The sequence below is a fragment of the Pelodiscus sinensis genome, chromosome 4 (genome assembly GCF_052426305.1).
Source record: "Pelodiscus sinensis isolate ZL-2025 chromosome 4, ASM5242630v1, whole genome shotgun sequence".
Classification (NCBI taxonomy): Eukaryota; Metazoa; Chordata; order Testudines; family Trionychidae; genus Pelodiscus; species Pelodiscus sinensis.
This window is the reverse complement of record NC_143055.1, coordinates 41,368,177-41,389,779: the sequence shown is the minus strand read 5'-3', so window position 1 is coordinate 41,389,779 and position 21,603 is coordinate 41,368,177. Positions and strand designations below refer to the sequence as shown.

Genomic DNA, 21,603 nt, shown 5'->3' with positions numbered 1-21,603 from the left:
TTTTATTTATTATTTATTTTCTATTAGGAAGTTTACTCTAAGGGAATAATTCTGCTCTCTGCGATAGCTACAGTTAGAGTCAATGGAGAAAATAAATTTGAAGTTGTCACAGCTCATAGGACTTTTGTGTTCCGGGTTGAAAAGGAAGGTAAGTAGAACACACATATAAATGACAATTGCTAATCGATCATATTGGTGGCTATAGTTAAATAACATTTCTAAAATTTCCGATGTTTGTGTATGAGTGGTGTCATCACAGTTCTAGCAGGGTCACTGGCATGGGTGATGGGTCAAGCTGCTGCTTGGGGAAGCAAGAACTCCACCTTGTGGCCCCACTCATACTTCATCTCTACTCGATCCCAGGACCTGCCCCCTCCATACTGTCTCCCTCCTTTCCTTTTTCCCCCTCCCTGTTCACTCCTTTCCCGCCAAATCCTGACCTCCCTTTCCCCCCAAAGGTAGCAAATAACATTTGGAAAACTAACAAACAATCGTCTACAATTCCTTTTTAAAGAAAATGGAGCATGTTTTCCATTTCATGCCAGATTGTGAAGACTGGACATGCAGAAAATACCTAATTAAAAACACTAAATTAGGGAATATAATATGTCAGTCACAGGTTTCATACCCTGAAGTCTGTCAGAGATGTATTAGCAAAGCTTGGAAGCAAGGGCAATTGGCTGTGCTGCTGAATACAGTGTTAAGTACGATGGAATACAAGAGGCAGCTCTTCTCAGTTTTACCTTTCCTCCATCAGTATGTCTAAGCTGATTTTATATTTTAAATGTACTCTTACACATTCATAAAGTAATCATTCCTGATGACTACACATTTAACACACTGAAACAAAGACATTATTTTAAATTAATCAGTCAGAGCACTTTAATGTGTCCATAACAAAGTTCATTGCTTTTAGAAAAAAGGAACGCTAATTTATTGTGTGTGATCTTCATAAAAATAGACATATTTATGAATTTTCACCATATGTTCATGTTAAAATATATTTCCAAGGATTTTAGACATAACAAAGAATTTAATATCTCGGGCAATGTCTAGACTACAAATTCCTCCCCCTCCCCGAAAAAAGGGGCCTTTCTTGGAAAAAACTTCACCTGCGTCTAGACTGCCGTCGCATTCTTTCGAAAATAAATCAAAACAACACAGCGGGTTTTTTGACAGCAGTAAACCTAATTTTCGAGGAAGAATACTTTTTTTGAAAGAGCTCTTTCGAAAAAAGGCATTTTTGAATGCAAACAGGGCTCTTTCGAAAGAGAACATCCAGATTGCCTGGGTGTTTTCTTTCGAAAAAGTGGATCACTTTTTTGAAAGTGTTATGGCTGTCTAGACAGAAAGAAGCTTTTTTGAAAGAGCTCTTTCAAAAAGGACTCTTTTTAAAGAGACTTGTAGTCTAGACGTACCCTTAGTAAGGTACTACTTTTGCCTTAAAAGTAGTTAATCAAATGGTCAAAAGTAAAGAAAAGTAAACTCATTTGCCTAGCTATCTGGAAGAAAACGAATGTTGTTCCTTTAAGGGCTCTCTTCAATAGGGGGCTGCAATCAGAATAGGGATGAATAGAAAGAACAGGAAGTTTTTAGAAACAAGATGTGTGTTATAGTAATTAAAATGTGTATTTTAGATAAGGGTGGTCTTTTGGAGAATTTATTAAAACAACTGTTTGAAGGGCCAGCCATAAAGCTGAGAACTCAGATTGTGCATCTAAAAATGTATGCAAGTTTTTTTTAGAGATGTGATTTTTATAATCTTTAGCAACAAATTAATGAAATAGCTTAAAATTTGCTTTAAATAAGGTCCTGTAGACACAGTAATGTACAACTGTTTTTGTCATAAATTCAGGGTTGGAACATACCTGTTAAATGGCTTCATTACTAGTTAATGGCTCTTTCACTAGTTCAGTGTTATGCTAATAGGTTTGGCAAGCTGGAAGGCTTTTCTCATGTAAATTAACAGATCCACTTTGGGAGAAGAGTATCAGAGGAGTAGCCGTGTTAGTCTGAATCTGCAAACGCGACGAGGAGTCCTGTGGCACCTTATAGACTAACTGAAGTGTAGGAGCATAAGCTTTCGTGGGCAAAGACCCACTTCGTCAGATGCATGCCTCTGACGAAGTGGGTCTTTGCCCACGAAAGCTTATGCTCCTACACTTCAGTTAGTCTATAAGGTGCCACAGGACTCCTCGTCGCTTTGGGAGAAGAGACACCAGTCTGCAAGCTGCAACAACCTCCTGTTGATTATTCAGGAATGGTCAGCATAGGGATAGGAAGAGGGGAGAGGTTAAGCACTACCACCTCCCTTTGCCTTTGATATCTGCTTCCCATGGTCACTGGGATCCAGCCATCTTGGGCTCATATGTTGTAGGTTTTTTGTGACACAACTTTATTCCATACCTATTGCTTTCAGTAGACAGTTAGAAAGGGTCCTGATGAACACCAGAAAAAATTGGTTTCACTGCTGTATAGAACAGAAATACTGTCATTTCTGTAGAATTTATGTTCTTAAATGTAAATTTGCATTTTAATCAGATCTGCTGGAACATGTAGATAGTTTTATATTGTTTGCTCAACTCCTTGACAGACTTAATTTATAAAAATCCCAGATTAAAGTACTATATTTGTTAGAAAAAATAAAAGGGGTGTTTTCCAGAACTTGTTTTTTTTTCTGAGATGCCATAAAGCAGATTTTTCTGGGTAGTCTTCAACATTTACTGGTTCCATTTATAATCTATGTACTCTGTCAACTACTTTGAGTCACTGCTATTAAAATGCCAGTGAGCAAGGAGAAGTTGATAGCTTGGATGTGGAGATCAAAGAAATCTGGGTTAGGTTTTCTTGTGACTTTATTTAATGTCATATGTAAAGTGTTTTCAACTAAGTTTGTGATAGCGAATAAGCTTAAATTTATACTCAAGGCCATAGTAATTTCTCGTGGATTTTTTTGTCATTGACTTGTACAGGGTATTATGCAAAATCAATACCAAAAAGTGTGTGCAGCTTGAGTTATTTATGAAAAAATCCAATACAAATGGAATATTAACTAGAATGTATTTATTTACAGCAGTGTACACTAGCACTGTTGTTGTTAAAAATCTGTCAGCATTTCCATTATCAACTCCCATTTTTTATGGGGTTATAGCTTGGCTATAAACATTTGCTCCAGGCTGTAACTTTGATTGCAGCATCCCAGCCTGTGGAAAAAATCCTTATCGGGTTTGGCTCAAATCATTTCAGGCATTTTTACATTGTTGGCTGGCTTAAAAATAGGTCTTCAATTTTTTTAAAGGTATTTTTGTTGTTTGTTTAACTGTTGCTTAAAAATATTTTAATTGTAACATGAAATTTTGTGGGGCCATAATCTGCTTTATGTACTGATGCCTTTGGATAATAAGAGAACATCAATACAAATAAATAGTTAATGCTAAGTTTTTTAAAGTGTTCTGTGTGCCTGATACCAAAATTTTTTATATGGGTTACAAATGGTATTTTTCTTAAATGTGCAACCCTCCTTTGACAGAACAGCCTGATTAGGCAGCTGTTGACTTACTGTTTTAAGTAGGTTTTGGACAAATAATATGGTCCATACCAATAACTAGAACCATTTGAAGTATTCAGTAATTTATGCACCCAATTTCCCTTTCCTGTGCCTGCACAAACTGTTCCTGAACCAATCAGAAATGTTCACAGCTGAAAAATATTCAGGATATATTTACAACGGTGCCTGCCATTTGAGGTTTTGCATAAAGCATTCAAGGGCATGATTTTTCAAATAGATTTCAGTCCGAGGCTTGTTTTTGAATGCTTCTCTGTGAACATATTAAAGCATGAATGTGCTTCTTGTTTGGTCACCTAAGTCACTTGTTATAATTTCTGGATTGGGAGATCATAAAACTTTATAAACAGAAAATGGGCTTAAATAAATCAAGGTTCTCTGATTTTCTCATGGCTTGTCTATATAGACTTGGCAATAGCAAAATTTAGGTGGATATACAAGTGCTCAGAGTGAGTAGGAGCATATTGTGAAGTAACACTATAAAAAGCATAGAACATTGAGAGCATTTTAGAATATTTACCGTCCTTGTTTTCCTTAGAAGTATTATGCTCTCGCAGACCTAGAGCACAGGCTTCTTGGGAGGAAAGAAAAAATCAGGATTTAAAAATGAGGGGAGGAGAGACTGTCTGTCTGTGTGAAAGAAGCTTTGTAAGCTGCTCACAGTAGACTTTGCATTAATTTTTTGCTTGTTCCGGGTGCACAAAGTTTGCATGTGAGTAAACTAGTGAAGAGTTAGGTCTTAGGCCTTCTCTACACTAATCCCCCCCACCTCTCCATCAATCCACCCTATGCTACTTCAACTACTCATGTAGTGTACTTATAGTGGTGTCTTCGATGTGGTAAGGTTGATGAGAGCTATTCTCTTGTTGATTCTGGCTACTCTTCTTATCACTGTGGAGTAGGGTTGCCAGATGGTTTCAGAAAAAATACTGAAAAAAACCCAACCTAATGACAGGAAAAAGTTTGTTGAGCACACACACACACACAAAAAATGCCCCCCAGAGTTAAGTGAAAAAACCCCAACAAAAACAAAACACTGCGGCCCCTTTTAAAACCGCGTGGTGAGGCTTTTTGGCCCTAACAGACTGTCAGTGGCCACCCGCCATCTTGCCTCCCTGCGCTGGGCTGGACAGCTCCCCGGAAAGCACTAGGGTTGCCAGGCTGATTCTGTACTGATCTGGAGAGCCTGGGATTTTCACCTCCTGGCTGGGAAAAAATCAGAAAGTACTGGACATTTTAGGTGTCTGGTATTTTCCGAATTTTTTTTATCAGACAGGAAGAGAAAATAATAGACTATCTGGTTCAATACCGGACACCTGGCAACCCTATGGTGGAGTACTGGTGTCACCAGGAGAGTGCTTGAAGATCACCTAATCACATTTAAGCAGATGCAATGTTGATCCACTGCACAGTGAAGACAAGATCTTAAGACCAGAAGAGGGGGTTTAAGACAGAAAATATATACTGCAGTTGGTAAGATGCTGCCCAGTACAGACAGAGACACTAGCTTTGCTTGAGCAAGCATGCTCCAAAGAGCTGTGTAGTTATATGCAGGGCTCAACAAATTATGGAAAACCCTACTCGCCAGACAAAAAAGGGACTCGCCACCTTCCTCCCCAAAAAGTGTTTTTTTAATGGCATAAATTCCTAATAAGAATAAGAACAGTAATTACTAATAGGTTCTTAATAAATATCACCCAAGTTATTAATAAATATCTTATAAATGTCTACCTTTTCTCTCTGCTGCTGTGTCTCCTCCCCTTGCTCCATCAGCTCCCCTGGTGCCTGCTGCCCCCCAACCCCTCACTCTCCTCTGCTGTCCTGACTCCTGTCCTGACTCACTGCCCTCAGCCCTCCTGAGACCTGCCCCCCTCCGCCAGCCCTTCTCTCCCCCCCTGTGCCCACTCCTCCAGTAGCCCCACTCTGATCATGTGAGCTACCCCTCCTCATCCCCTCTCCTAACACCTCCCTCTACACCTGCCCTGCCTCTCTCCTTTGGTACTGTTCATCCCCTGCAGGTGCCTGCCCTACTGCTTCACACCCAGAATCTCCTGGCACCTGCACCCTCCTGGTGCCTCCCCCTTCCCTCATTTCCCTGTACCCTTTGCCCTCTTTTTCCCTGATACCCACCCCCTCAGCACCCTCTGCTCCCATGCTTCTCATGACCCTGTGCCCTCACACATGCATTGCTCCATCTCCACCTTCCTGATGCCCACCCCTTCTTTCAAGTCTTCTCCCAGCCCCTCCCCCTCCAGTCCCCAGTGCCGTTACCCTCCTCTCTCCCAGCATCACCCTGTTCTCCCCTCCCACTGACACCTCCACTCCTGCCCTATATCTCATTGTCTCCACTTAGCCCCCTGGGATTTGTTTCTCCTGCACCCCTGTCCCTTGGCGCTTTCCCCTTTCTTCTTCTTCTTCTCCTGACCTCCTCTCCTTCCCTCCCCTCAGCACAAGCCTCTTCCCCATATTTTTCCCCTCTCCTCCTCTCCCCACAGCCCAGCACAGCCCCGCCCCGCCCCCTCCCCCAGGGACAGCTCTAGGTTTTTTGCTGCCCCAAGCAAAACATTCCCCTCCTTTTTTGTTTTCTTTTACACGTTTGCATTTTGCAATTTTTTTGTTTTCATTTTTGTCCCAGCATTTAGCCCTATAAATAGCAAATAGCATTTTCATTCATTGTTTTCCATAAAGGCAAAGGTGCTTCAAGTGAACTCCCCCTTTCTCTCGCTGCTGGGTCACAGCAGCCTTTTCCCTGGCCTGTCCAGCCCCTCCCTATGGACAAGCACCCCTCGCTCCCAACCCACAGGGGAAACAGGGTGCAGGGACAGCACAGAGCCAGAGGGGTGCAGGGAACAATGGGGGGGGGAACAGGGGTGGCATGGGGAACGGGAGGCACAGAGCCAGAGGGGTGCAAGGAACAGTGGGGGGGGAGGGGACAGGAGTGACACGGGGAAAGGGAGGCACAGAGCCAGAGGGACGCAGGGATCAGGGAGGGGGGGAGCAGTGTGTGGGGTGCAGTGGAGGCACGGGGAATGGGACACGGGGAACAGGAGGGGCAGAGGGATCGGGGTCTAGGGGCAGTGCAGGGAACGGGCAGCACAGAGCTGGGGGGGCAGGGATCAGGGGAGAGCAGGGTTCGGGGTGCAAGGGCAGCGCAGAACCAGAGGGAGAGCAGGGGATCCTGGGTGGAGGGGCGGCGTGGGGAATGGGCGGCGGGAGCCAGATGGGGCGCGGGGCGGGCGCAGCGAGCCGGGTGCAGCGAGCTGGGCGGCTGGCCAGGAGCGGTCTCTCACCGATGAGGGGGCTGGGGCCGTGGCAGGACTGGAGCCAGAGGTGCAGGGCCAGTCCTCCCCTGCACTCGTCAGCTGGCAAAATCTACTCGCCGCGGGCGAGTGTATTTGTCAAGCCCTGGTTATATGCAACATGGGCAGGGGCTTGGGCTTAGTGTCCAAATATGCATCAGGGGTCCAGACAGGTTTGTATTTGTATGGCAGCTTGAGCTCCCTCCAGTTACACTTCTCTTGAGCATGCTAGTTCGAACACAGGTAGTACATGTCTGTTTATTTGTGCTGGGAAACATGCTTCCAGCTACAGTTTGGACCCATCCACAGTAATAATAAACAATATCCTAATCCACTTTGAAATCTGAGCATGGTTTGATTTAATTTGCTTAGAATTCAACAATGTTTGTGGAAATAGTGTTATATTAAATTATCTCTATCACTGATCTACACGTAGAAATACTTTTTAAAGTATTCATTGATCCTTTGAATTATTTTTAAAAGGATAGTGCACTCTAAGGCCATGTCTACACTAGGAAACTATTTCAAAATACCTAAATTTGACTTAATAATGCTCAATTTTACAAAATCAAAAGAGCATTTTACCTCTACAGGGAAGCCTCGAAAGTCCAAGGCAGGCTCTGTTAATGTGGATACCCCACCTCATCTTAGAGCCCCAGGAAGCACTGGGGAGTAATTAGTTCAAATTACTCTGGAGAGTAATTATTTTGAAATAGCAGCACCAGAGCATCCACACTAACACTATTTTGAAATAACTATTTAAAATTATTGTTCTCTGAGAAAAGCAGGAGTATAGATTTTGAAATATGTGGCCCCTTATTTTGAAATAACGGGCTTGGTAATGTGGACAGTCGGCTTATAAATTTGACCTAAGAAGGCATTATTTCTAAATAAAGCCCTACTGTAGACCATTGCTAAGAGAGATGCTTGGAATGCACTTCCCGAGGTGACCTATCAAGCTGTTGTTTTTTGTTCTTTAAAATGACACCGTCTTCTAAGATGATGTTCATAAGATGGTGTTCATAAGTGGAGCAGTTATTTGTTTATTTGCTCCACTTTGCTGTGTCAAACACCTTTTGCTGAGTGATACATTTTTGTTTATCTTTTTGCTGTTCCCCTTGTTCTTCCTTTATATGCATTCTTTTGTTTTGTCACCCTCTGTTTGCATTCTTTGGGGGGGACAGATCATATTTATTTCCCTGTTATATAGATTTACCTCACACGTTTAAAGTACTTTAGCACATTGGAGTTAGTTTAAAAAATTGAAAATTCAACGCTGATAATTTTGTTCAGAAAAAAAAAAATCATTTGGTTTCCAATAGTTTTACAATTTACTTTCTGAATTAAATCTTCCAAAGCAAATGAAGTTAAAACTTTCATCATATTCTTGCCACAAGTGGAGGCAAGTTCAATAATAATTCTTAAAATATTTATCATTAACACTGATCTTGTCCTGTGCAATAGCTGGACAGAGTGGATGAGTGAAGGACTCAATAGTATGTTATTACTTCAAATGCTTATTTTTGTAGCTTTGTAAGCTGTTCAATTAATAATGCATGCAAAGGGTATTCAAACACGCATTTTCTAAATCCCTTGGATAATGCAGACTTTAATGAGCTATACCTTAATGAAATAGACTGTAAACTGCAAATAGTGTTGCATAAAAACTGTAGCTGTATTATCGCTATTATATAGGACTAAATTCTCAGAAGTTACTGCTGATTTTGAATGCCCCAGTTTTTGGGTTCTGAACTTGTGATAACTTACTTTGACCATATTTCCATAGTTTAGATTCTCTGCACTTTCAGAAAATCAGGCACTTTTAAGTTGGTTCAAGCTGACTACTTAAAAATTACTAGTCATATTTGAGAGACATTGTGGGTGAGTCTTTTCATGTTTATTCTTTTTCTTTTCCTTTCCCTCATGGAAATATAAACAGTTAAGTTAAAATAAAAATCTAGGAAAATAAACCTTCATGCCAATCACTATCTAATAGGGCTGGAAAAATACTTCCCCTCTAGGCAGGTTGTCCTAGAATTGTCTAGAATAGTGATTCTAGTACTTAGCTTTTAATAATTTAATCTGGATCATTGCCAAAAACAGAATACTGGATTACATGGACTGCTGGTCTCATCTGGTATGTTATTCCCATGCAACATTATAGCTTAGTCACAAGAACTGGAGTAACTTCATGGGCATATATGTGAGGGGAGTGGGGAAACTGCAACATTGCAGGAACTTGCTTTACTTGTCTAATTTCCTTTTCTTTTTCATTAGATGAAAGGATTGACTGGATTAATACAATACTGAATGCCTTGAAATCACAGTACAATACCTCACAAATTCGAGCTGCTGTCACTCCTGAGAAAAGTGGATACCTTGAATTAAAAGGATACAAAGCAAAAATATTTACTTTACTTCAGGGAAATAATGTGTGGCTTTGCAAAAATGAACAGGTAAATTTGTTCGTACATTCTTGTGAATCAATAATTGTAAAAGTGATAAAACTAGTGTTAGAAAATGATGCCACTTATTGGATGGTCACATTCTTATGTTTGATATCACACTTCATTGTTTTAGTTCTCAAAAGGTTTTTAAAAGCAAAATATGTCTCACCATTCCCATTGAACAATGGCGAAAAACAAACTAGTGAGACTATGTGACAAGCCCCAGGTATCTTTCTAGGTCAGCAGGAGAGTTCGGGTTAATTTGCTCTTTGTGTGTATGTTTTAAGCAATCTATCCATGGTAAAGATTGAGGATGTTGTTGTATGCAATGGCTTAGTTCAGGGGTGGGTAATAATTTTTGGTGGGAGGGGGTCACTGCAAGATTTTGGAAAGTGGTCAAGGGCCACACTTTTCTGTGAAGGGGGTGAAGGATGGAGGTTGGGTGCAGAAGGGTGCACGGGATAAGGAACTGGGGTTCAGGAAACAGTGAGAGGTCTGAGAGGGAGTTTGGATGAAGGAAAGAGTTGTGACCTGGGTCTGGGATTGGGGTGTAGGGTCAGGAGAGAGTATGGATGTGGGAAAGGATTCTGGCCTAGGGGAGGAATGAAGGAAAATGCAATCTGGAGGGAGTTGTGATCTGGGGCAAGGAGGTACAGAGGATTTGGATGGTGACCTGGGGGAGGGAGTTGGGATGTAGGAGGGGCAGGGATGCCAGAGGAGGGTTTTGGTTGGGAGGCGCTTACCTAAGCATTTCCTAGCCAGTAGTCCTGCAGCACCTGCAAGGAATGCTGGGCTCCCTGCCTGCTGCAGCCCCAGATCGCTTAAAACTGCAGACTGCTTCTTCCATGTGACACTCCGCTCTGGTTGTTTCTGGCCAATAGGAGCTGAGGTTTGGGCTGGGAGCAGGGAGATCACACAAAGCCTCCCCTTCCCTCCAGAGCAAAAAGCCACATGGAACAGTACTCTACTTAAGAGTGGCTGCTGTATGCCTGAGGGTCCTGGCAGGGTGACCTGCGGGATGGATCCGGTGGTTTGGTGGATCAGACATATCTTGCCCACCCCGTCTTAGTTACTGGAACTTTAAAAGAGGTCAGGATGAACTGCATGTGCTTTTGATTATCTTATTTAAATGGTCTCTCTGCAACATTTTAAAGAACTGTCTGTATTTTAAGAAGTTTGATGTCATCAATGTCGCCTATTGTGCACTGCAAAATTTTAAATAAGCAAGATAAAATAACAGCAAATTACTAACTGGAAATGTTAGTTCTGCTCATAAAATCCAGTGATTTGTCCACACATATTTCCTAGGATAATACAATATTAGTAAGGGAAATAGAGTTCCTGGCTGTGTCAGAGATATTACTAGCTGGAATTATCAGGAAAGTCCCAAGGGGAAGAATCAAATGAGTTGGGTTTCTTTTTCTTCCTCTCTGCCATTCCTCCCTCCAAGGTGGTACCTTTGTACTGTCGCAATCTTGTTCTCTTTTGATCTCCCCCAGCCCCACTTTCACTGGGGGGAAGGGAGATGTCAGCCGACAGTCAGGGCAGTGTGTGTGTGTTAGTTACTGGAAAAAGGTTTAACGTCCATGACTTTACCACTAGGACTGGGGTCCCGTCGCGGAGGGCAGCCAACAGGCTGACAGATGCCCCTGAGTTTATAGGAAGAGCTTATTACATCTCAGATTTCAGCTGCTAGGATACAGGATCCCTTCGCAGAGGGCAGTCTAGGGAAGACTGAGAGATGCCCCAACGGATCTGTCACCTGGGAGTGACGCGATCCAAAACGCCCAACCTCTTCCTATACCTGTCCCTTATGACCGGCTGAAGTTCTTTTAAATTGTGCTTGGTTCTGTTACAGCAACTGAAGGAGTCAGGTTAAAGCTTAAACAGTTACAGGTTTATTGTTACAGGGTAAACTTAGCTGTTAAATGCTACTACTATGTTACAGATAACACAGCCACTACAAAGGACAGGACTGAAATTACACTAATAAGTCACTTACAGGTACCATGAAACCCTTTTGGTTCTCTGAGCTCTTATTAAATGCATGCAAAATAGACACCTAGCAGGTATATGTTCTCACCCCTGCGTTCCAGACTTGGCATGGCCAGCGTCTTTCTCTCAATCCCTCGGGAAGAAGTAGGGCGAGGTTGGGCATCCCACAGACCTCGGGAGTCAAACAATACCTGCCAGCAGGTGTACATGATCGGAGCTCAAATGGGGTGGGCTACTAAACCCCTCTTTATACCCCTTGGGTCACGTAGGCTTCCTGGTCTCAAGTGGCCAATTAGGAAAAATGGCTTTGAACGCCAAGTTTCCCACGAAGGGTACAAAGCATGATTCACACCTGGGAAAATGCAGACAATGGGCACCTCTGGTATGTGATGGGTGAAGATTCCTCTCCTGGGACAGTGCAGGCGTGTCAATTACTGGTACTAGCCATAGGGCAGCGGGAGGCCCCGGGTCGTCAGCTAACCCATTTATTGTCTGGTTTTTGTTTATGGTAGAGTCAGGGACAGGGAGCACACCTGTGTTCCTAGGGCATCAAAGGCTGACTGCCTTTCTCTTGATCTCTGGGGGGGGGGGGGAGAACAAGATGGGGTTCATGTCTGGCTACAGGAGGGTAAAGGGATTGAAAGAGAATAAGACAGTCAGATTTTGACAAACCCAGACATGGTGACAGGCAGGCCTCATGAGCATAGGCTTGATAGAGATCCCAGCTCTTTTACTGGATAAAATCTGTTTTTTCACTCACAGTTTCATGTTTCAAATAAGACTTAGGATAGTCAATAGGGTTGGTCAATCTGTAATTGACTGTCATTGCATTCAACTTACATTTTTCCCTGTACTATGTAGATTTAGATTTGTTCTGGGACCTATCAGGTATTTGGAATTAGGTCCCACCATTCATTCCTATTCTGGGCACTGAGATTCAAGAAGGAATTTCTCTCTCTAATCTCATATGCAGTGTTTGAAGTTATGTGTAGGTAAGGTAATCTAAGATTTACCAGATGCATTTTGTGTGGTACACTATCAAAACTAATTGATTTGGGCAAAATTGTGGCTCAGTTCATTGGTTTTACTTAGGCTTATCCCAGTGCTAACCTATGTTGTGGATAAGATAATGAGTGGCAGCTACTTCTTATTTTTATTTTGGTATTTATTTCTCCAGAGGGAAGGTTTGTTCTAAGGTTTCACCAAAGAAGACAGTCTTGTTAGCTGGTCTGTGGGACATTTAGGGCCTCCATGATGATTCAGTCATGACCACCCAGGATTCCCTGCTCTCCCTCTGGTTCTGCGCTGTTTCAATAAAGGTTCAGGCCAGTGGCCTTTTAAATACAAAAAGTTGTCAGTATACCAAGTACCATTTGGGAATGTATGCACTGGCTTGATTGTTTTCATTTCCCCCCTGCAGAAAAGTCCCAATCTTGCAACTTTTTATATCCATCATCTTCAGGGTGATTCCATGTGAGAACAAGACCTGCCCAAGTGCAACAAGTTGCAGGACTGGAGCCTCTTTTGAGTCTTGCGCCCTTCTACAAAAGTAATAGTCCAAGCTGCAACATCAGCTGTTAAGAGACTATATTTTATCATGTTCCTGTTTTCAATCAAATACATAACATTTTTGTATCACTTCACCCCACTTTACCTGCCTCATTGTCATTGACCTAACATCCTGTTTTGTTATCCAGATAGCATTTGGGCATGTCTTTCACAGTGAGTGGCACGAGTGTTCTACTAGCATCTTTCCTCAAGTTTTTAAGGCAAAGGTTGGGGACAAGCTAACACTGCATTGAACGAGGAACAAATGGAAGTTTAGTGCCATCCTGACATACTTTAAAGACAAACTGTTATTTAGAGTTGAAACTTTTAAGCAGTTTTCAAAGTACTTGTGACTGTAGCTCTGCCCTATTTGGGACTGAGTTGTTTTGACTAAAGAAACAAGCACATTTTTTAGCAAGTACACATTAGTTTAACCTGCAAGTACAAATGCAGATACATTTATAAAGGCAAATAGTACACATTTGAGACTAGATTAGTTGAAAAAGTGTGTTGCCCCGATAGTCAGGTTCAGCTTTATGAAAATGCTCAGGACTTAGTAGCTCAAAGTGAGAAGAGTGGAAGCTCTTGATTGCTGAGTTCTTTTGAAAACCTGGTCCTAGATGTTGTAATCTGTTTGCATCTGCAGTTGATTATGCCAGCAACACTGGAGTCCTGGTTTGATCCCTGTTTTTCAGGAGGTTATTATTATTATTTTATTATTAAGGATAGGAGAAAACACAAAGCCCCAAACCTCTGTTATATTTATTTAGAAGATCAAAAACAAGTTTTCAGAAAACATTCTTCTAGTCATTATGTTTTATTCATGCTCTAGCTTACTGTTCTTTTGGTTTTTTTTTCCCCCTCTGTGGCTATATTCTTTTTCAGACTTCCTTTAAATCTCCTCATTTTCCCAGATATTTTTCTGCTTTTGTCTTCCCTCCTTTTTCATGCATTCTGATGTTTACTACATTTTCCTACTTACTTAATCTCTCATTCTTTCTTCCGTATAAAACTTATTTTTATGTTTCTTCTCTTGTTTTTTCCTATTAGCCAGAAGTCATTTGAAATAGTGTGAAAACAAGTTGCTGTGCTGTTTCTTTTCTTCTTATGTTTTTTTCAGTGGCAAGACAGTTCCCTCTTTGGCATCACAGGGAAGGAAATAATTCTAAGGGATGGAGAGTTTGAGGGGATTCCATGAATATTGTGCATTATATACAAGTGTATGGAAAATAAATATAGTAATTTATATAGATGAAGATAAATGGTATGGATGGAACATGGCTGTTCCCATCTGGAACTCCTTGGTATCATAAGCTAACTCAGCCGTCCTCTGAAAAGACATGATCTGTTGAATTGGACCTAAGTGCTGGAACTTATCATAGAATACTAGGACTGGAAGGGACCTCGAGAGGTCATCGAGTCCAATCCCCTGCCCTCATGGCAGGACCAAATGCTGTCTAGACCATCCCTGATAGACATTTATCTAACTAACCTACTCTTAAATATCTCCAGAGATGGAGATTCCACAACCTTCCTGGGCAATTTATTCCAGTGTTTGACTACCCTGACAGTTAGGAACTTTTTCCTAATGTCCAACCTAAACCTCCCTTGCTGCAGTTTAAGCCCATTGCTGCTTGTTCTATCCTCAGAGGCCAAGATGAACAAGTTTTTTCCTTCCTCCTTATGATACCCTTTGAGATACCTGAAAACTGCTATCATTTCCCTCCTCAATCTTCTCTTTTCTAAACTAAACAAACCCAATTTTTTCAGCCTTCCTTCATAGGTCATGTTCTCTAGACCTTTAATCATTCTTGTTACTCTTCTCTGGACCCTCCCCAATTTCTCCACATCTTTCTTGAAATGCGGAGCCCAGAACTGGACACAGTAATTATGGACACAAAAACACTGTGTGCTTCCCAATAATTACCAGGCAAATATGCTGAGGGATGTTCTTATATCCTAATCATATTGGAATTCACATCCATACTAGAACTACACCCACAGTGACTTACCAGGGTTTATTATAACTGCAGTGCTAAAAGAATTTGTGTAGAGATTTGTTACTGCTGCTAGCTCTGGGTGTCTCAGGCTTACTCCTGGGTGCAGACCCTACATTTGACCTTTGGGCAGTGAAACCTTGCCCCTCCACATATCTACAATCTAGCCACTGTATTTCCTGGAACCAGCACAACATCCCTTAGACTACAGTTGCTTATATGTACTCTGAGTCCTGCATGGAGCTTCTGCCAATGAGCACTTTGGGTGCTCTGAACTTCGAAGTCAAAGCCTTCAGGGACAGTGAGTCAGATGAGCATAGAATACTGGCCTAGTAAGGAAATTCCTCAGCCTCATGCACTCTACTCATAAATAGCATTGAAACATACAGATTGTTGGGGAAAAAAAAGATCCCAGCAAACAATCCTGCTGGATATCATCTTTGTCCCTAAGCCCCATGCAGCCATTCCTGCTTTCTCCCTCCTTAACCTCTTCTGCTTGCATGTGGTGGTAGATGAAAACTTCCCTCTTTTAAAAGCAATGTCTGTTCCTTTTTGTCCATGTGCTTCTGCTCAGTGGTTCTGGGCTCTGCCTCCACCCCTAGTTGGCTTCTGTGAGGAGTCATTCCAAGTTTTTGGCCTACTGGTAGAAAACCTTTTGTTCCAGTAGTGGGGGTGTCATTGAATACTGTGGCTGTCATAGCTTCTCAGCCATAGTCTTTGTTCCATTAAGCATCAAGCCCCTGCTGCAAAATGGATGCTATAATCCACAAAGGAAGCTGCAACATGAAATCTGCAATACAAAGTTAGAGCCCCCTGAAACTAAATGGGGTTTACAAAACAAAATGACGCAGTTTAATACAGAAGCAAACTTGCCCTCAATCTGTCACTTATACTCTAGTATTCATGAGTCCAGAATTAAGAAAGGCTTGGGAAATATGCAGTGCAAAACAGGTTGGTCATATGGCCTATTTTGATCATTTTAGTTATTAAGAAATTTCTGAAGAAAGTCTTTTGTAGTTGCTTTGAAAGACTGTCCCCCTATTCTGATTTTAGTTGGCTATTTAATTATCAAGGATGGCTTCCCTCTTTATACATACCACTTTTCTTTATTGTACCTTTTCATTTACAAGTAATCCTTCCATTTTGATTTAGTTTGAAGTTCAGACACAAGCGATTTTTCATTACTTTTTTGCTGCATTTAATTGAAGAGAAAAATAAATGATACAGCTTTGAAACCAGTAGGGTGCTCTCGTGTTCTAAAAATGTCTCTTTCAAAAGAGACAATATTCTACCCAATAATTACCAGGCAAATATGCTCAGGGATGTCCTTGTATTTTAGTCATATTGGAATTCACATCCATACTAGAACTATACCCACACTGACTTACCAGGGTTTATTATAACTGCAGTGCTAAAAGAAGCTATTTAGCTATCTTACTGTCTTGAAATGAGAGCAGATCTAGCTGATTTATTGATTTCTATTAAACTTGATAGAGAAAAGTCCAGTGGCACTTTACAGGATTTTTCCTTGTTTTTGAAAGTATAGAACAGTCTGAGCCAAAATGCCAGATCCTAACATAACCACCATGAACTTTGTGACGTTGAGATTGAGATCAGAACTTCATGTCTCAGGTCTATTTCTAGTTTAAAAGTGATTGGGCTAGCTGGAGCTTCTGGCAGTGATATACTGCTACGATGAAACCATCAATTTCTTAGACTGCGTACACAGTGTGGATTTCGTAAACTTCCTCAGTGGAGCAAAAGTGAAAAATAGAACATACAGAATCAATTTACTCAGTCTTAACTTACTGAAATTCCCATTTCTATTTTAAAACCGTTCATGCACAAATTGGTGTTGTACTTGATCCTTTAGGATGGCTTAAATCGGTGTTTGTAGTGTCAGTCTGCTGTGATTGCCGTGTTGGTAACCTCTTCTTTCCACTGAGCTGTGGGGGAAGCTTCTTGCAGTCACTTGGATCTAGAGGCTCTCCCTGACAAAGCAAACTGTCCATCTATGAGGTGAAGGTCTTTGTCAGTGAAAAAGGGAGTTTAATCGGGGGGAGGGGGAGGGGAAGAGAAGGGCGGATGTTTCTCCACCTTTTATCATTGTCTCAGATAATTCCAGCATGGCCCTGCAATTGGTGACTTGGGAGCTGTAGAGAGTCGCAGGGATTGTAGAACAGTGTATGACTGTGTGTAGCTGTGTGTGTCCCATGATGGACTTCAGATTAATGTCTGGTCGTCTTTGTTTACTAGAAGACTTACCTTGTGTTCTCAGGTCCTTCAGGAGCTGATGGTATGGGGCAGGGATTTGGGAAAGTGGAGGCTCAGGGCATGAAGCTGGTAATGTGGGTGGTGCAGGAGTAGGAGGATGAGGAGGGGCTCCAGGCAGGGGGTGTTTGATGCAGGAGTCAGAGCAGGCTGTGGGTGATCAGGAAAGTGGGTGGAGATGCAGGAGTCAGGGCAGGAGGTGGGGGGATATGGGGGTGCCCTTTGGCTGCTTCTGGGGGTGGCGAGGGCCACATGGCCTGGCTAGCAGCTGCCACCCAGGGCTGGGGTGCTTGCTGATCCCTTGTGGTCATTCTGGGGTATAAATGTCCCCATGCTTGCTGCCCCCCAAGGTCATTCATTAGTATAATTGTCCCTCCTATTACACCCCTCCTTTTCTGTTTGATGAGAAACAATCACATTTCATGTATAATTGTCCTGGCATAACCAATCCCTGACCTTGCTTTAGTTTAATTTACGATAAAAGAAAGCTGAATACCATATTCGGTGGTCATAGCTAAGGATGTTAAATATTGGTTAATTTACTAGTCGAGTAGTTGATGGAATTTTCATCAACTACTTGACTACTCGATAGTCACTTGTGCATTCCTCCTTTGAAATGCACAAGAGCCCTCACTGGGGACTCTTGCACATTTCAAAGGAGGAATGCGGAACTCCATGTGCAGCCTGGGGCAGATGGGAAGTCCCACTGACTCTGAGCTGCACATGGAGTTCCGCATTCCTCCTTTGAGATGTGCAAGAGTCCCCAGCGGGGGCTCTTGTGCATTTCAAAGTGGAAGCACCCTCATGGATCCCAGGGTCAGCGGGGGCTTAGCGTCCTGAAATGCTCCCTGGAGTCCCCAGCTGACCCTGGACTCCACATGGTGCTACCACTTTGAAATGTGGCATTTCAAAGGGTCAGCACTGCACAGGTGCTCAGCTTTGGGGTGCTGCCCTTTTGAACACCGCCTCAACGTTTCAAAGTGGCAGTACTGCACAGCTGATCACAGACTCAGTTGTGTAGTGCTGCTTCTTTGATGTCCCTCCTCTTTTCCCCCTTTTGCTGCCTCTGTCTGATAAGAGGAAGCAAGCGGTTGGGGGGGAGGGGGAAAAGGAAGAGGGAATCGAGTAGTCGACTGACTATCCAATAAGCATATGCTTATTGGATAGTTGACTACTTCTTAATATCCTTACTCCTAGCTCTTACCTTATCCTTGAACAAACTCACAGACAGACAGATGCAGAAACTCTCTCAAATATATAGTAGATTAAAGACTGTTCATGTTGATTCTTTGTTCCTATTAATCACAGAGACTTTGTTTTAAAGTCAAAAAGGCTTCATTCCATAACACAGACAAAAACACAAGTTTATATATTGAGTGAATCAGTGGATTTGGGTGTAATAGCTTTCCCCTCTGCTTTAATTTTCCCATTATAACTGAAATGTAATATGAGAGATGCTTAAGTGTTGCAATATGGAACAGGTGTTTTTGCTGAATTAACAAAAATGGCAATAAAAATGGTTCAATATTTATTTAGCACCAATACATATAGTAATATTTTTAGAGAGTAAGAAGAACCAGATAAAGGTTCAAGTAGAAGTGAGCTTGAACAAGGCCTTGAAGGTGAGGAGCCTGTATTTGATGTGCCAGGATAAGAGGAAGCCACATAAGTTCAAACAAAGGAGTAACAGAAGACGACTGCTTTAGTAACTGTGGTTTTAATAAACTAGATGGTGAGGTGAGAGATACAAGGAACATAGAAATGAGGCTAGATGGTTTTTAGTGAGAAATTAGCAAGTATATAGGAGGTTTTAGCAAGTAGAGTAAAGGAGGAAGCATGAATAATAATGGAAAATGCGATAGAAACTAGTGAGTGAAAAAGGTCCTGGTTCCTTTCTATGCAATTCTGGTTAATTCATAGCTGAGATACTGGAATTGTTTTTGGAACTGCTTTTCTGTTAACAGATATTGGGAAGTTAAAAAAGCACAACAAACATGGTGAGAGGGTGGTGCGCATTGACTCTTTTATTTAGTTCTTTAGAGAGTCATCTGATGAAGTGAGTTGCAGCTCATAAAAGCTTATGCCTCAATACATTTGTTAGCCTCTAAGGTGCCACTGGTCTCCTTGTTGTTTTAAAGTCTCAGAGGGGTATCTATATTAGTCTATAACTTAAAAAATATCAAGTAGCCCTATAGCACTTTAGAGACTAACAAATATATATTCTCATGAGCTTTTGTGGGCAAACCCCAATTATTCAGATAAAATGTTAGATAGTCCCCAGAGGCGGGGCCAGCAACTAGGGTGCTTCCAGCCCCACTCCTGTATCAGAAGCAGCAGCACAGGGTGTCAGGCGGGAGGTGGTCTGCGAGGGGAGCCGGTATAAAAACCAGCTCCCAGTGCAGATTGGCTCCCCCCTGCTACCCTGTGCTGCTGCTTCTGATATGGCAGCAGTGCAGGGCACCCAAGGTCCCCACAGATAGAGGCTGTAATGTGCCGGAGCATCTTCTCTCTGTGGAAGCTCAGATACCCCACAGATAGGGGCTGCTGCCACGGAGCAGCCTTTGTCTGCAGTGGACCCAGGCTCACTGGAGTCAGAGGTGGATCCCCATGGACGGGGCTGCTGCCACAGAACAGCCTCTGTCCCCGGTGAGCCCATGCCCACAGTGAACAGAGGCTGCACTGCGGCAGCCTCCCCTAACCCCATCCCCACTGCTGTGGTGGTAGTGGGGGAGAGGGGAGGCGGGAAGGAGAGAGGTGACTCCCGCAGAGCTGGTGTTGGGGGGAACTGACTTTTAAGCTGGCTTCCCCCCCCCCCCCAAGCACTGGCTCCTTCCTGCCTGCCCCCCACTGTCTCTGTAGTATTTTTCAACTTACCTCATACGAGTACTGTTGTTTGATCTCTTTATTGTGAAAGTTCAATTTTCAGATGTAGATTGTTTTATTTTTGAGTGCAGTTATGTAACAATGTAAAACTTTAGAGCCTATAAGTCCACTCAATCTTTCTACTTGTTCAGCCAATTGCTTTGAGAATGTTTGATTACATTTGCGGGAGATTATGCTGCCTGCTTCTTATTTACAGTGTCACCGGAAAGTCAGAACAAGTGTTCACATGTCAGTTTTGTAGCTGGCATTGAAAGGTATTTATGAGCAGGGTATTCATGTTATCTCAGTGTCGGATGATGACCCAGCCCATGTTTGTTTTAGGAATGCTTGCACTGCAGATTTGACAAAACACAAAGAAGTTAACACTGTGAACCAAGGTTTTGAAAGCACTTGAGCTAAGATTTAAGAATTTGAAATGCATTCTAGAATCTGAGACAGAAGGTGTGAAACATCTTTTCAGAATTCTTAAAAGAACAAAACTCCAATGCGGAAATTTCAGAACCTGAACTACTAAAAAGAAAATCAATCCGATGATAATGAAAGTGTGTTTGGATTGTTATTGAGCAGAATTTGTAAACAGCATGGACATACATCCTCTGGAATGGTGGTTGAATAGAAAGGGACATATGAACCTATAGTGCATTTGGCACTCAAATATTTTATGATGCTGGCTATAATAATATCTTGCCAAATTCCTGTTTTCACTTTGAGGTAGTGTTGTAAACAAGAAATGGGCAGCATTATTTCTGGAACATATAAATAAACTTGTTTTTCTGAGTGGTTGGCTAGATAAGAATTAGGACTGAGTGAACTTGTAGGCTCAATTATTTTATTTTTAAAGCACTTTTTTGTCCATAATTCTGTATTTTTAAGTTGAACTTTCAGATAGTTCAACAGATTGCACTACAATATTTGCATGAGATGAAGTGAAAAATACTGGGTTTTTTTTGTTTTTTACAGAACAAATATTGGTAATAAAAATAAATATAAATTGAACACTGTATACTTTGTCTTTTGTAATTGAAAAAAATATATCTGAAAATGTAGAAAACATCCAGAAGTTATTAAATAAATGATATTCTATTATTGTTTAGTGGTACGGTTAATATTGTTAATTGCTTGACAGGCCTACATTTGTCTAATTTAATATGCCATAATTTGAAGGAAGTGGTATGAAACCAAGTGGCTATTCTTATTGTTTTAGTTCATTCAACCTTTGACTTTATTTTAAAATTATCCAAGTCTGTAGCAAGATATAATTGGTGTGGATCTCAAAAAGTCCACAAAATCTGCTCCTTTTGCATTCCTTAAAGTCAAATGTGCCATTGACCAGTTGTTCTTCTTTTGAAGTGGAAGCATCAAATGTGACCCAACTAGGGAGACTGTTTAAGTGACAAGGTTGCTATAAAAATGGAGCTGTGAGGATAGATTAAATCTATGTTCCTGGTCTTCTAGCAATTCCTCAGCATCGGATTGATTTTTGCCATGTTTTGGGTATTCAAGACAAAACAGAGAGAGCTGCTAAATCAATCAGTGTTTATGCTATTAAAAACTCGAAGATGGATTCTTGAATTCAGTAAGCAAGTTACAAACTTCCT

The 21,603-nt window shown here is 41.8% G+C and overlaps 1 protein-coding gene across 2 annotated transcripts in view; it reads left to right on the top strand.

Annotated features, from left to right (window-relative positions):
- Positions 1-21,603, top strand: part of ARAP2 (ArfGAP with RhoGAP domain, ankyrin repeat and PH domain 2) — a 209,596-nt gene that overhangs the window by 62,729 nt on the left and 125,264 nt on the right. For both annotated transcript variants that reach the window (XM_006128750.5, XM_025187574.3), the window contains exons 8-9: positions 28-148; positions 9,142-9,320. In XM_006128750.5, coding sequence (XP_006128812.3) covers positions 28-148; positions 9,142-9,320 — 300 coding nt within the window. The remainder of the gene's footprint in view (positions 1-27; positions 149-9,141; positions 9,321-21,603) is intronic.